This window comes from Natrix helvetica, assembly GCF_964273705.1.
Source record: "Natrix helvetica genome assembly, chromosome: 2".
Classification (NCBI taxonomy): Eukaryota; Metazoa; Chordata; class Lepidosauria; order Squamata; family Natricidae; genus Natrix; species Natrix helvetica.
This window is the reverse complement of record NC_138552.1, coordinates 143633434-143650772: the sequence shown is the minus strand read 5'-3', so window position 1 is coordinate 143650772 and position 17339 is coordinate 143633434. Positions and strand designations below refer to the sequence as shown.

Here is a 17339-nt window from a genome sequence, read left to right as displayed (position 1 = left end):
TTGATAGATTTATTCAGAGGAAAGGTCCCCTTGGAGATGTTCAGACGAGCCGTCGGGCTGCAGCTTATTTAACGCGGGTGCTTCACAGCACAAACGCGAACTATCTTTGAGGTCAGCAGCCTATATACTATCTGGGCTGTTGTGCGTGGAGGAAAACCGATAACCCAAGGGCTACCGTGATTTGAGGAGGAAAAAAGGAACAGATTGGATACGCGAATGGATTTTATTTTTTAATACTAGTATTATAGGCATATCTACAGATCCCTCACATCCTGGACATAAATTGTTTCAACTTCTACCCTCAAAACCACGCTATTGCACACCAGACCAACTAGACACAAGGGCAGTTTTCCCCCCTATGCCAATCACTGCTAAACAACTCATTCCCACAACACTGTCAAACTAAGATTGTATTACTATCCTTCTCATCTTATTACCTATCTACTTTTCTACTTATGACTATAACTTTGTTGCTCGTCTCTTTATGATTTATATTGTTTCCTAGTATTAATGTTGATTATTTAGTATCCTATGTCTATCACTGTGTTGTATCTTATGATTTATGATGTATTTTTATGACAATGATCACGATTTATCACTTATAGCTTTTATGTACGTTGAGAGCTTATGAACCAAAGACAAATCACACTTGGCCAATAAAGAATTTGATTCTATTCTGTTCTGTTCTTTGCATATGAGATGTCACTTGTGGTTTTGCCTAGGTTGGAGAAAGGTTTAACCATCTTTTAAGGTGGAGATCAAAAGCTCTATGCCAGTGATGGCGAACCTGTGGCACACGGAGCCATTTGACAGGTCATGCGAGGCGCTGCCCTGTCAGCTGGCCAGCGCGCATGTGCGCTCTGGCCAGCTGAGTTCACCCTTTTTAAAAGCCATTTTCGCCCTCCCCAGGCTCCAGAGGCTTTATAGGAGCCTGGGGAGGGCGAAAACAGCCTCCCCCGCCCCCCCGGACGCCCTCTGTCAGGGAAGCCTCCGGACAGTCCCTGAAGCCTTCGGAGCGCTCAAAACGAGGCTTCCCTGAAGCCTTCGGAATGCTTAAAACGACCCTCTGAGCAAACCAGAGGATCGTTTTGAGCGCTCCGAAGGCTTTAGGGACTGTCCGGAGGCTTCCCTGACGCCTCTGGAGGGCGTCCGGGGGGGCGAGGGAGGCTGTTTTCGCCCTCCCCAGGCTCCTATAAAGCCTCTGGAGCTTGGGGAGCTTGGGGAGGGTGAAAAAAGCATGTAAAAATGGGGGGGGGGAAGTGCCTGTAGTGCCTGTAGTGCGCGCATGCCCACTAGGGGGTCACGCATTGCATTATGGGTGCGGCACGCCCACACACAACCCCCCCTGCGCTTCCCCCACTTATGGCACACGAGCCAAAAAAGGTTCGCCATCGCTGCTCTATGCCCACCCCACCGCCTGTATTCCTGAAAAGAAATTGGGAATGACCTTGGTTTGCCAGGAAAGGGTCCTGCTACTGACAGATACCTTGCTCACCAATGCTGGTAGTCCTCGACTTAAAACAGTTTGTTTAGTGACCTTTTGAAGTTACCACGGCACTAAAAAAAAGTAGCTTATGACTGTTTTTCACACTTATGAGCGTTGTAACATTCCCATCCTGGTCATGGGATCAAAATTTAGATGCCTGGCAACTGACTCGTATTTATGACTTTATGCAATGTCTTTTATGATTTATGCAATTTATGCATAAATGTATGATTTGTGCAATGTCTCATGGTCACGTGATGCCCTCTTGCGACCTTCTGACAAGCAAAGTCAATGGAGAAACCAGATTCACTTAACAACCGCATTACTCATTTAACAACTGCAATGATTCACTTAACCACTATGGCAGGAAAGGTCGTAAAAAGGAGCAAAATTCATTTAACAAATTTCTCACTTAACCACATAAATTTTGGGCTCAATTATGGTCATAAGTCAATCTGTATGCTTAACCCTGAGTTTACAAAATATATTATAACATGCAAAAATCTGTTCTCTCTCTCTCTCTCTCTCTCTCACACACACACACACACGCAAAATAACATGCAAAAATCTGTTCTCTCTCTCTCTCTCTCTCTCTAACACACACACACAGACACACAAACGTTTCTCTTCAATTCAGTTCCTGGTGATTTCCTGAACATATCCTTGGCAGCAATTCAGGAGCTGTTTGCCATTATCTTTGGTGATAACTCTGGGCTTCTTAGCCTAGTCCACAGCTTTAAAATTCCCTGGATACTCCCACCTACATAGCTTCCAAGTCTAAACAAACTCAATCTGATACTGTACTACCTATCACAGTGATGGTGAATCTTTTTTGGCTCGCGTGTCATAAGGGCGCAGGGGGGGGTCGTTGGCGGGCATGCAACACCCATAATGCAATGCGCAACACCCCCTCAGTGCACATGCACGTGCTCCCTCCCATTTTTTGAATGCTTTTTTTGCCCTCCCCAGGCTCCAGAGGCTTTATAGGAGTCTGGGGAGAGCGAAAACAGCCCCCTCCCCGGAGACCCTACGGAGGCTTCAGGGACCTTCAGGAGGCTTCTCTAAAGCCTCTGGAGGACTAAAAATGACCCTACGAGCAAACCGGAAGTCCCGGTTTGCTCGTAGGGTCGGTTTAAGCTCTCTGGAGGCTTCAGGGAAGCCTCCTGAAGGTCCCTAAAGTCTCCGGAGGGCTTAAACCGACCCTATGAGCAAACTGGAAGTCCATTCCTGAACTTCCAGTTTGCCCATAGGGCTGTTTTTTTGCACTCCGGAGGCTTCAGGGAAGCTCCTGAAGCCTCTGGAGGGCCTCGGGGGGGGGGGGATCTTTTCACCCTCCCCAGACTCCTATAAAATCTCTGCAGCCTGGGGAGGGTGAAAAATGGCTTTTAAAAAAGGCTGAACTCAGCTGGACAGTGCGCGCACATGCGCTGGCCAACCGACAGGGCAACGCCTTGCGTGCCCTGACAAATGGCTCTAAAAGCCACACGTGGCACACGTGCCATAGGTTAGCCATCCTGGACCTATCAGCTAAAGCACAGAAATAAAAAAATTAAACAATGCAAACATATCTATTTAGATATGTAGACATATGTGATAAACATTTTACAAACCTAGTATCATATTTAGTATTTGTATTCAAAATTAAATTTGTATAATCTCTTAGAAAAAATATTATAAGGAAACCACTATTGACATGAACTACTTTTCATTACAGATTTTCCCCCCAAATTTGTTCTTTTAATTTTATAGCCAAACAGTTCCCTATTTTAAAATATTAGTGGAAGACGAACTTTGGTGTGTCAGAGTGAACTCAGCAGCTAACAATAAAAAATGGAATTACCATATACTGCATTATGGTACATCAATGTAAAGATATTATTCAAAAATATTCAACAAATTACAATTAAATAACATTTATTAGTTGAAAAACATGCTATCGGATTTTTTTGCCAATGTAAATTAAGATGGCTCACTTACAGGAATATGTACAGTAATCTTAGGGTTTTCCGTTTGATAAGTGTGATTGTTATTCATTAGAGGGTTTTCAATAAAGTTTAAAAAGATAGACAATCTTTGGAAATCATTGCATTTGATGTATAGAGACATTATTGTGAAAGTAGTTTTTTTAAACTCTGAAATCATGTGTACCAAAAATTCATCTTACCAAACTCTATTTAACCAATTTCGTTGTATTTAAGTACAATGACAATAAAAATTATATTTGGTCAATGAATTCAAATTTCCATTTTTATAGGGATTGAGAAAACTCCGTTTTGATGCCCATTACTTCCTTTGTCTTAGCAGTACAGATGTTTTGCCAAGTATGTCAGCAGGGTCGGATTTAGATGAAAAGAGGCCCTAGGCTATTCCACTTATGGGGCCCTTTCACCTCCCATTTTTAAGTTTGTAAATTACATGAGAGATAATAAAATACATCATTACTGTGATATATATCAATATATTAAATGAAACATGTTGTAATTGGTACTAACCTTTATAAAAAATGTGGCACGGATAATAAATAAAAATAAAAGGCCCCTCTTGATCTTGAGGCCCTAGGCTGAAGCCTAGTTAGCCTATAGGAAAATCCGGCCCTGTATGTCAGTATGGGCCAATACATATGCATCCTTGGACTTTAGAGCTATAGAAAATAACAGAAGTAGTAGTTCATGGTTTCCTGGGCTTATAGATCCATCAATGAGCATCAGTGACATGTTTTTTCTATAAACATGCCTGATCTTTCCTTTACCCTTGTCAAAAAGATTTTAAAATTCCTAATATTACACAATGGTGTTTATTATTAGCCTTTGCTCCCACCTCTTAGTTTCCCCAAAAGAACTCTGTAGAGTAAGTAAATGGCCTTAAATCACCCAGCTGGCTTCAATTGATTAAAAAGATAATTGTCATTTAACTTACAAATTTATACCTGTATGTACCCATACCCATACCCAAAATCAACAACTTTTTTGCATTAAAAGCATAATCACTCCAATTATATCCTTAAAATCCAATGTTCTAATTCTTAATAACAATCCAACCAAATTCATCATTTCAAGTATGTAAGCTTGAAGTGAGAACCATATCTAATTTATCCTTCTGGGTAATAATGACATCTGGTTAAAGTATATTTATCATACAACCATAGGTTGGAATGGATCTTGGAGGTCTTCTAAACTATCTACCCATAGCAGGAATCCTCAAACCATCTGGACATATAACTGTCCAGTCTTTTCTTGAAAACCTTGATACAACATTAATAATGTAAGAGCAATTCATTGTTTAATATTTTCTTAGAATAATTGTTTCTTAGCAACACTGCTTCTGCATTTGATAGATATTTGGCCTGTTTTAATTTGTTATTCTTATCTATCCTTAAAGTGCCACCATTACTGTTAATGTTACTGCAGTTTAATTAAACTGAAATTGGGGGAAAGAAGAAAAAAGAAAACTCAGTTCACTAAGTTTTATCATTGTATTTCAGGTCTTGACTGAACTGTTAGGCCTTCTGTTGAACTATTTCAACAAAAATGTAAAAGTAATTAACCTAAATGACTATAGTCAATACCATAAACAGTCCCCCAAATTATTTTCTTAAAGATTTATTAAAGCATCATTTATAAACAAAGATGAAAATACATACAGATTTGAAGCAAGCAAACGACAAAAGTAGTGTCCTTTTCTGGCATTCATACCATATGACAAAAAGTGTCAAACTATTAATTCCAACTTCAGGCTTTAAAAAATATTGTTTCAAGGCATAGGGATAACACAGTAAAAACTAATATAACACAAAAAGTTTCAGGTAAATACATATATGCAACAGTGCACCACATAGGAACTAATTTTCCCACACTAAAAAAAAAAAAGAAAAAAAATCTTGCCATTGATGATTGTTCTTCAGAACTAATCTATCATTGCAAGATGCTTGATTTTCTAAATGTAAAGTATCCAGAACTTATTTAACTTAATAAATGTATTTCTTGAAACAAAATGAAATTACAAATCCATAGAATTGGAATTGTATGCAGAAGCTGAAATTACAAAATAAAGTCCCACAGCAAGAATTACTTAAGAGATTTAAGGAGATCAATAAAATTAAAGCTAGCAAGAGGGGGAAAAATCACTCCCTTATGAATTGTGTTTAGTAAGGTTATATCAAATGCCTCTTAACTTCATATGGTTGCTCCTAAAACCCTGAATATTTAAGCAATCTTACAATATAAAAAATGAAGCTATACAGTTATTTTGCTAGAAACATGGCTGCTTCAGGCAGGGATATAAGGAGGTGGTGGTTCCTTTTCTGGCATTTTCACTGACATTTCATAAGATGGCAAAACATACTGTAGGAGAAAAAAACAGATTATTAGTTATTTTATTAAGTGACTGACCATACTAAGACACAATATACCATTAACTAAAATATTTGTAATAGTAATAAACCACTTTCATAAAATCTCATAAAAAGTTTTAGTAATAGTCTTTCTTCAGTGACAAATTGCCTCCAGAAATTAAATTAAAACTAATATTAAACTACTGATTGAATTGCTTTGTTATTCCAAATCAGTGGTTTTATGTATACACAGTATGAGTTAGAATCCAAGTGGTTTCTCTTGTCAACAATTGTCTTATTTGAGTAGTGGTAAGCAGAGATTATATTTGAAATAGCTCTCGAACTGTACGGAATGCAAAGAACATTAGTGAATTTCAAAGAAATGCATTGCTCTGCAGTATATGTGTATTTCAACTGCACTTCTAAACATTTTTTGAAAGAGATGCCTTGATGTCTATCTCTGGTAGCAAATGTAGCTTCCTTGCCAGTTAACAAGCTCAAACATTCACAGCACACACTCCCTCTATGCTGATTACAGGCTTAGACAAAACACATACGCCCTTGAGTGAGATATGCCTTTGCGTCACATGCAGAATTAATTACTCCAGCCTTCCTCTGCTGAAGATATAAAAAACCATGGTCATCTTAAAAACAGGGAAAATTGGGGGGGGGGGGGGGAGAGACGGAATAAGGGACAGGTGTTTCCATTGCCCTAAGAGCTTCTGAGGAAAGCAATTCAGGAGCTCCCAAGAAGCAGGAGCAACGGAGTAATCTTGAAGCAGAAAACTGTTTTTTCTTCAGTTTCATTAAAAATAGATAAAGGTTTACCCAGAAACTTGTGTTAAGTTTCCAAATTCATTTTATGAGTTACCCAAGCCTTAATATTATCCGGGGGGAAAAACCCTTGGAACTGTATCTGCAATTGCAGCTTTGTATCCATCTGAAAATAATCACATTTTCTTGTAAACTTTAATATGAATTTGAAATATCTATAAATATCGTTTTACCACACTTTGAGGTAAAGCAGACTTCTGACAGTGATCTGCCTAGATTGCTTCTTTTCTTTTTATATGGTTCTCTCAAGAAGCTGTTTTGCAGCACTGAACTACTCTAGAATTTATCCTCTTTATCTTTTTTCTACTTAAAGATTTTAAAATGTTCTTTATATTTCATCTTTATTTCAAACTAAAGTTGTTGTTTATCTGCAGCGAGATTGGTCTATTTCCTTAGGATGTGACTCTTCTGGTCACACAGAGGCTAAGCTATGTAAACTATGTCACACGATTGAAATTATTACACTTTTTGAACTTTTATTGTTTTTATTATTAGAACATATGAGTATCCTCTCTCACAGACCTATGTTATTAGCAGTGAGGATGTTAAATAAAGATAGATCAATACTGGCAGTGTGAACCACCAAGCTGCTTCCCCAGAGGAGATCAAGATGTGAAAATCCACATCATTTCTGGGAGAGGTAGTTTGAGACCTTTTAACTCGCCATCTTATAGGCTGAACAATTCTGCTAAATTTGAATTAATAATCCTGCTCTAGATACTTGTATGTAAATAAAGCTCTAAATAAAGGGCAGATGCTAAATTACTGGGCCTGATTAGGACTTCGATGGAAGACAACTAAGAAATACTTGGGAAACAGGCTAAACTAGAAAGTCAAAAAACCCAACAACTGTAAACCACCTTTATATATCCAATAAAATGTGTCAAAGTCGCCCAATATTGAATTCAACTGAGGAAGTCTATGTGAAAATATCCAACTGGTAGCTCTAATTTATAAATTTGCATTTATCCATTAAAGGATAAATGCATAAAATAGATAAATGTATTTATTTATTCATTCAATTTGTATGATTCTCCATCTCATCCATGCAACTCTTTGAGGGTGTATTAGAAATGAATGTATATGGAAGTGTATATTAGAAACGAAGCTGGTTCAGATGAAACACATATCCATAACCACAGCCTTAGTGCTTCAAATGAGAAATTAGCTTAGTTTAATTTCATAAATCACTTACCTGTGGGGGTGCTTCAAATGCTGGATAAACAGCTATTTCAGGCAAATTTCTATTGCAAATGTATTTATAACAGTTCCAGACACAATTAATTAGATAGGCCTGCAAGCGGAAAAAAGAACACTATCTGAACATACCATAACAGCAGGAGAATTATGAATTATAGCACCTTCAGAAGCACAAAATATATAACTATTTGACAACATATTAAGCACACTTTTCTATTCAAATCAGTTGCATTGCTCTCTAATAAATTAAGCCAGCTACAGCTATAACTGCAGCACCCCCCTAAATTGGTTATAGTTCAAGATCTTCCAATACATCCGAATATATGTTAATACCTTCAGTTTAGCTGAAAAGAATGCTATCATTGGTAAAATGTGTATGCAAAAGAAAAAAACAGTTTTTATAAAGAAAATAAATATGTGCTAAGAGGGAACAGAAACATTTAACCAATCATAACTAAACTCTCAGTACAGTTAAAGAACTACAGAGAAGAATCACTCAAACAAATAACAGGAATAACAGCTAAGAAGCTCAAATAATATGCTTTAATTTTAATTACTAAGACATGAATGAGAAATTCATATCCCTTAAAAGGTACATTTTAAAGTATCTAAAAACTGACCTTTAACATAATGATCCAAACAAAGAACAATAGGACAATGAACAGAAGACAGCTTGAATCAAGAGCAAAGAGGTCATCTTTGTACGGAAATTCTGGCTAGAAAAAGAAACAGTAATAGTTATTACAGTTATTACAAACAGATTCCTCTATCAGGTTCTTTGGTATCCAGAAAACCTATTCCAGACCTGTGAAAATTAGTCCAAAACAAAAGACACCGATTGTTTAGTTTAAAAAAAAACACTATTTTTTTTGTGAAGCAAAGCAAATGGCGTCAGTGGAACATTTTTGCACACTATCCTTGCAGCTTGCAACTGTTACAAGAATTCCTTATCTTTAAACCACAGAAGAAAGATTTAACCGAGGTCACAAAGCTCGATATGGCACAACCTCCTTTAGAAAGAGGAAAGGAAGAACAGGGATTTCGGAAGCATTGAAGCAGAGGCCATGAACTATATATGAGGATCCAAAAAGTTTTGTGTCAGTTAAAGAAACTGATATTCATCTCAGATTTCAAGACACAATTTATATAGAGTTTTTTTTTTAAATGTGGACATTTTGTTAAGAGTTTCAATTATGCAGCAGACATGCATTCTTCGATAGCAAAGAAAGATCCTCCATTTTAAAGACCGATTTCCCATAAATCTCAGGCATACTGGTAGAACATTCCATGGGTGCATATCTACTACCATGGAAGTTTTTACTTTCTAAATGAGTGCAGACTGGGTCTGCCAGCCTGGAGTTACGACAACTAATTCTCCTTGCCAGTTTCAAAGAGAAGAAATTCTAAAAATGTAAGAGGTACTGGGATTAAGAACTAAGAATGCCATATATCCTTTATCTCATCCAGTTCATGTGATCTTGCTAAGCTTATGAATTGTGCATGACTCACTACATTGCCTCCAATCACTCGATTAAGATTATTGTCATGGACACTTACTAGTTGATCCAGGTACTCTTTTATTCTTGGCAAATAAGTCAGAGAACTTATAGCCATGAGACAGCCGAGAACAAAGTCAAAGAGTTGGTAACAAAAGAATGGAATCAGCCAACTGACACGATACTAAAAATGCAAAACAAGAATAATGTGTTACTCTTGAAGAGAAAAAGAAAACCACTAATAATGAGAAATTAGAATCATTCAAGTAAAACTTACAGTAATTGCTCCATACACCAACATAGCACTGATTGTAAACATGAGGAGCCAGATGGCAAAGAGAACACAGGCATTTTCTGGTGGGGGAAAAACATTGAGCATTCCTTTAACAATAAAAACAAATTAAAACAAACCACCTGCACTACATGCTAGCGGAATGCATCTTACTGACACATCTAATTCAGCAATTAAATGAACTAGAATTAGAACTAGAGACTGTAAGAATTTGGTGCACTGATTAATATTGGGATATAGTTAAAAAGATTGAATTTTGCTGCAATGACCTACACTTCAAGGACCTGTCATAACTATAATTCATTCAGTGCCATAACTTCAAAAAGTCATTGAACAAATTGTCATTAAATGAGGACCACCTGTATAGCAGGAGTTGGCATTATACACATTATTTCATTTTTTTCATTTTTATTAGGCATTGGAAATGGCAAACACTTCCTACTACTAAGCAAAGGTTCAATGTCAAATTCAAATTATGGTTTTCCCACTAAGCCAAACCACAAACCAAGATGTTTCATTCTTATCTATGTACTTCAGAAATGTAAAAATTGCTGGAATATTTTAAGAACTTTTTATAATATACATTCTGAAATGTTCAAGTGTTATTCTTTTAAAACATATACCTACCAGCAACCCTCTCAGAGGAATAATAGTTTCCAATAACCTCATACTGGATATCTACAGATGACACAGTATTGGGATGAGTCACTTCAACTGTCAGTAAAATACCCATCAACAAATTCACCACCTGCAAAATATATACATATATATCTATAAATCCTTTATATTTATAAATAAAACAAACAATTGCTAGCTTAAGACAGTTCAATGTTTAAGTTAAAATAGTTCAGAATCCCAGCCTACATATATCCTTTTAAAGCATAGTTCAAGCTTCAATATTCTGTTGATTGCAAGAGTAGCTGTAAATGTTAATTGTCAAATGATGCAATTACTAACTTTTCTATACATACACACAGACTGCAGTAGAGAGCACAGAAGCTCTTTTTCAGAGACCACAGTAAACTTAGCCTTTGCTGAAGGTGGGGAAAAAAACCTTATTACTGGAAAGGAATGTATGTTGCTTTCACATTACCTTTAATTCCAAAGCAAAAACATTAATAGGACATTATTGCAGGCATATTTCCCAGCCTTTTCAAAGATAAAGCAACAAGCACACCTAAAAATATTAGTAGATGTGCTTATTCAAACTGGCGGAGGGAGGGAGGAAGAAAAGGCAATATCAACTCAGAGGCTGTCTGGTGCAGCAGATAAGGGATCACGATAGAAACTAGGAGACAAAGAGTTCTAGTCCTGCCTTAGGCACAAAGCCAGCTAGGTGACCTTAGGCCAATCACTCTGCCAGGCCTAGGAAGCAGGCAATGGTAAACCACTTCTGAAAATCCTTATCAAGAAAACTGTAGGGACTTATCCAGCAGTTGTCCAAGGTCAACAATGACTCAAAAGCCCCCAAAGGCAATATCAGGACTGAAGACTTCCAACATATTAATGTGTATTAACTGTATAATATGGGAAAGGACAATGAGTCTCTATTCCAAATCATGTGTTCTTCCTGTTTTCACCTGTTCCTCATCATTAAAAATTCAACAAAGATAATCTACCTCTTTTTTTAATTACTATTTGAACCAAGCATGGAAGGGAAGGGATTGCTGGGATTCAGCCAGTTACAGTCCCCTTATAATACAGCAGTCAAAACTCCAGTATCAACTCCAATATCAACAACAATGAAAACCATTAGGTCTAATTATCTTTTATTGGGGATGTGTGGCTGTATCATGATTGGTAGATTGGTGCTGGCTGTGTGTCCATTGTTGTTTTGTGTTGTAACGGCGTGGGTGGTGGGTGGGGCTCATTTGTTGACAAAGGCTGGTTTCCAGATGTCTGATAGGCAGGAGGTATTGTCACATTTATTCATGTTGTGGGGGTGTTTCTCTATTTCGATGGCTTCCATAATTATTCTCTTGTTGAAGTGTTCAGTTTTGGAGATTAAACTGGTTCCTTCAAAATTAATTTTATGTCCTGTAACTTTAAGGTGCTGGAAAAGGGAGGAAGTTTTTTCTTTTTTTCTTACTGCGTTCTTGTGTTCTGCGATGCATGCATTTATTCTCAAAGGCACCACAGATAAAATCAGCAAAATTCTCCACAAACACAATATCAAGACAGCCTTCAACACTTCAACACTGACCAAAAAACAGCCAACTGTCAACGCCTAAAGCGTTGATTAATTAGGGCAACTCTTGGAAAATTCACATCAACATCTTAAGAAACCCCAAAGACAAAATCCAGCTTGAAAACCAAGGAGTCTACGAAATACCACGCAAAATCTGCCCTGCAACATACATTTTCTTTTGACCCCCCCCAAATTTTGCTTGAGCCTTATCGGGGGGAGGGAGGGCTTATTGTTTTGGGGTTGCCAGGTGGCTGCTCTCTTGTAAGCGGGCGCCCGAAGAGCTGGGCACAGCCTCAGGAGCAAACAGCTGTGTTGCGCTGTTGTGACCATGCTCATGAACAGCCGCCCCTTTCCAGCCAGGCAGAGCACCATTCACTGACCCAGTAATATCCTAAAGGCGCTAAGCGGCGTGGTGCTCTGCCCGGCTGGAGAGGTTGCGCGAGCACTTGTTCTGCCTCCAGCTCGCATGCCTCCCTGCCTCATCATGCCCAACTCTCCCTGCAGGGCTGGGCCAGGGTGCCGCCGCCACCACCGTGCACCCACTACCGCCATGCTCCGAGCATAACCGGCTTCCAAACTCCGGAGATCCACTACCAAGTCTTCCGGCAGTGGCTGCTCAGAGCATGGCGGCGGTGGCAGCGGCGCCCTGGCCCAGCCCTGCAGGGAAAGTTGGGCATGGTGAGGCAGGGAAGCACGCAAGCTGGAGGCAGAACAAGTGCTTGCGCAACCTCTCCAGCCAGGCAGAGAGCCACGTGGCTTAGCGCCTTTGGGATATTACTGGGTCGGTGAGTGGTGCTCTGCCCGGCTGGAAAGGGGCGGCTGTTCATGAGCATGGTCACCTCATGAGAGCAGCTGCCCGGCAACCCCTTGCTCCAGCTGGGCACAGCACTACCCACCAACCTAGTGGTATCCCAAAGGCGTCAAGCAATGTGAGTGCCTTTGACCCCCTCCCCCCGGCTCATGTGGCTTTGCGCCTTCGGGATATCGCTATGTTGGTGAGTGGCACTCTGCCTGGCTGGAGGGGGGGGGTTGTCCAGGGGGCTTATTATTGGGGGAGGGCGTATATTTTTGCCCACAGGAAAAGTATGGCATGGTTTTATTATCAGGACATGTCGCAATTTCGGGGAAATACTGTACATATACATATATTGCAGTATTTTAGAACTATCTTTCTATGTACTGTATGCAAGTTTTCCTATAAACAGGAACAATCCGAGTCCCTTTTGGGAGAGGGGGCGGTATAGAAGTCTAAAATAAAGTAAAAGTAAAATCTAGTCAGTATGCTATCGAAAGTTTGTATTCATAGCAATTAAATGTTCCTTTAATTAATTTAGTAATCTACAAGAATGACACATACCAGTAATATCAGTATTTTATTCTCGCCTAAACAGAACACAAAACTTTACCTACACAGACCACAGATTTAAATTTGGACAATATAATTATTCTCCCAATGTAAAATTGACCACCAAACTGAAGTCAACTTTTGTTCTCATTCTTTTTTTAACTGCCCTACTTCCTTGTGGGAAGCTATCAGTTTAATCACCAAAAGTATTACAGGTAACTAATTTATTTTAGATCAGATGTCTTCAATACACTGGGCTTAGTAATATCCATCTGACAGTATAAGACTACTAATTTTAAAAGAATATAGTTCTTTACATATCTATTTAATCCATAGAGCTGAAACCAGTTTTTTTTACTTTCCTTCTAGTTCTAACAATTATTTCAAGGATTCTTCTTATCAATAGGGTTGAAATGGAGCAGCTGATGGATAGATCTCTGAAGCAGCACCAATTTCCAGGGTCTCTTGGTCTCTATTGCACTAAATTCGAAAGAGCAGCAAGGACTGTGTGCATCTTAAAGGAAATAGTCAATAGGAATTCATAGATTGTTAGGTGTTGTAGTACAATTTTATCTTTCAGACATACTAACTAAAGAAACAAAAAAGGAATTTGGTAATCTACTGCATGGGAACTGTTCCACTACCTAAATAGCTCCTTCCAGTCAGTATGAAAATCCAATCTTTTGCTTAAAGGAAAGGGAACACAAAGTATTAAGCTGAATTCAGGCCAACACTAACTTGCATATCAACAATACAAAGCTTCCAAATTGTTCTTATGAAGGAAAAGTAGTTAATTGACTCAGCTTCCTTTCATTAAACCTCCTCCCAGAACTGTAAATCTGTTGTCAGTCGACAGAAGTATAAATCATAATATAATTTATAAACTGTATAATTACATCAAAACTCATAAAATTACAATTCATTCTCATGCCATTTATACTTTTTAAAAAGCAAGCTTAAAACCTATTTTTCCTTAGATAAACTAGAATAAAATCAATGCAAAATGTTGACTCATGGTGACATCATGAGTAATATCCATGAAGTTTTATCAACTAAACTCTAGGTCTTCTGCCTAGTTGTTTTTAACAATTTCCCAATCTAGTCTACCATCTTGAATTTATCAATAATCTGTCATCCAAATATTAAGCAAGCCTGAACCTGGTTAACTTCTGAGCCCAAATATGATCAGCCAAGAGCTCCCACCTAGTTTCATAAATCAAAATTAGACCTGCTACTTCAGTCCTGAAGTACATTAGGCTAGGGAATATGTTACCAATTTGTTTTCCTTTGTTTCAGGCCCATTTAAAAAAAAAACATTGTGAAATGTTTTATTCTTTATTTATTTGCCTCACTATAAGCTCTTAATTTTCGTTTACAAAAAGCATCCAGGCACATACCTAAATATGAACCTAATTGTTAACTGCACAGATAGGTAACAATACAAGGTCAATATCTATGGAGATTCTGAGTCATCCAGGTCATGGTTGTCCCATAGGTGCTTTTTTAAACAGGCAACTGAACTTTGTTTTTCCTTGAAGAAAAACTTCATTTCTCACCCAAGAAGCTTCTTCAGTTCTGACTGAAACAAAGGAAAAACAAAGCCCAGTTCCTTTTTGAAAAAGCATCCGTGGGACTACAAAGTCAATACAGAAGCAGGCAGGAGGTCACCAATAGTAATCACCGTGTTGCCTAACAACATCTACTGGGACTACCAAAACTATTGCCATAATAATTCAGTGCAGTCCCTGACATTCTGCCTTACAATGGTATTTAATGGAAGAATTCCTAATCTCAATTACCACTGGTAAGCAAGGACTGCCCATATGGATTCGGTTCATACATATTTTCATTAAAGAAAAGCTGACCTCCCACTAACAGAACAAGCTCCTCCATGCAAGTAACTAGCAACAGAATCTACTGACAAGCCCTCCCTTTTAAAAATATATTCCTATGGAGGTAGGTAATTTCTGCAGTAATAAGTGACAAGGAGCCCTAAGTGAAATGGTAAAAAGGAGGCAAACTAATTTTTGTAAGCATATACTTAAAAACTACTTGGGATATTAAAGATTCAGAGATAGCCATGCCACTAAATATGAATTGTTGGTAAGCAGCAGAGGAGGACAAGGGCTGGTCACTTCCCACCTACAGGTTTTCTAGAAGCATTTAGTTAACCTGTCTGGGAAAACCAAATATTGAACAAGGTGAAGTTTTCATCACAGCTCTTTATATCATCCAGCACTTGAAAGTAACCATATTGAATTCTATGGTATGGTGCAATATCAGGTTTTCAATTTCAATTATATAGAAAGTAAAAGATGTATGTTTGTGTTTTTAGAGTTATGATGTACACTGAAAAGGGCATTTAATTTCGTTGTACCATGTGCAATGACAATAAACTAAAATTAAGTAAGCAGTTATAAGGTAGGGGCAAGAGATAACTCTAAAATTGGTGACCATGACATTCAATAAGCAAGAAATGGCATAGTGGAGTTCAAGTGTTTCTCTCTCACACACACACACAATTCTTGCTGCATCTCCCTGCAAGCCCCACACACTATTCACCTTTCCCCTCTTCTCTGAGAGGAAGTTCATACAAGAGCAGAGTTGAAACTTTACTGCGACTGTCCAATTAGTCTGCAATCCCATGCCCTTCTCTCTGAAGTATTGCAGCATCTGCATGAAATACTGTAAAGATGATTAACAGGCTACTAGAAATTTGACAGTAATTTTTCAGCAAGTTCTTACAAATGGATGGAAGCGGGTTTTCCCTAACTTGATAGAAACTCTGGAATTTCTCTCTGAAAGTCCTGGAGCACGCGGGGGGGGGGGGGGAGAGAGAGAGAGAGACCCAAAGAGGAAGCGCATGCGCCGTAGGAAACACAGCTCAGCGACTCACCCCTCAATCCACGCTTCTCCCCCCTTTAGCCCCATTTTCGCCCGCGCATGCGCCAAAAGCACAAGCGGTTTTTATTTCCCCCCCTTCCTCTCCTGTTATATCACACTTACCATATACCAGGTCCCCAAAATGATAGTTCCGGTGCGGACATGACAACAACCACAGCAGCGAGTACTGTAAAAACGATCTCGGCTCCGCTTGAACGTCATTGTTCTAGTGGCGGCGGCGGCGGCGGCGGCGAGGCCTCCTTTTCCTCTTCAAACGGAACGCCGAATGAGACGATTTTTCCCCCTCCGCAGTTAGCGCGAATGCCGCGGCGGCGCCTACGTCTCACAGAGATTCTAACCAATCAACCGACGCAGAAGGAAGCACGGAGGAGGCGGGGGAAGTTCCCTCTCAACTTGCAGGGTGGGACAAACGATTATTGTCACCATAGCCGGCCAATGAAAAAAAACCAATCATCTGCTTCGTCCCCGCTGTGCTTCACCCCTCACGAAAGGGGGCGCTAATCCTGGGATGTGGTTGTAGAGTGTACTGCGTTATCTCTACTGCGTGATGAGCATCTTCGTAGTTTCTCTGAAAATAAAAGCCGTTGCTTTGGCTTGCGCAGGGGGGAGTGCAGTTTTTGTGTGCCTGTTTTAGGGCCACCAGATTTCAGCTGCAATCTGGGAGTTGTTACCATGTGAATATACGCCATTCTGGTGACGCTGCAAAGACCGCTACCGGAAATTATGCAATTTGATGGATTTTGATGGATTTAATCATATCAATGCTTCCCAAAGCTTGGCAAAATTGCCCAAAATTGGGTAATAAAGGTGACAACATATAAGCCCAATCACAACTGGGAAGTCTAAATAAACTGAAAGCAGTTTTGGGTAATAAAAGAAAACGTCTAGAAAGCACTGGTTTAACTTGTGGTTTTCGTTTCCCGCTGGTGGGTTTATCTTACTAAGAAAATGTATGATTTAAGCTTCTCTTCCACATTTTTTTTCAAATGACAGAATTGCCTTAACTTGCTACTCCTGCAAAAGACTAAAACGTTATTGGAAGTGGAGTGTTAAGTGCAGATCATTTTGAAGGGGAATAGTAATAAGGATTCAAACTTGTTGATTAGTAGAAATATTTGTTTTCTATAACACACATATATTATGCCTTGTATTTGTAATGTATATGCTTACATGCTGTAAGTGCCTTTTGTTCCCTGCAACTGACTTCCTGTGGCACTGTTATTAGGGTCTGTAGAATATTTGGCAAATGTCAAAACCTGTGATC

At 38.9% G+C, this 17339-nt stretch overlaps 1 protein-coding gene across 1 annotated transcript; it reads right to left on the bottom strand.

Moving 5' to 3' along the window:
• Positions 1-5069: 5069 nt before the first annotated feature.
• Positions 5070-16431, bottom strand: LAPTM4A (lysosomal protein transmembrane 4 alpha). Its single transcript, XM_081942760.1, has 7 exons — positions 16178-16431; positions 10266-10386; positions 9624-9700; positions 9408-9530; positions 8471-8566; positions 7846-7944; positions 5070-5826 (listed from the first exon to the last, which is right to left on the bottom strand). The coding sequence occupies exons 1-7, from the start codon at positions 16274-16276 to the stop codon at positions 5752-5754; spliced, it is 690 nt and encodes a 229-aa protein (XP_081798886.1). The 5' UTR covers positions 16277-16431; the 3' UTR covers positions 5070-5751.
• Positions 16432-17339: the final 908 nt, after the last annotated feature.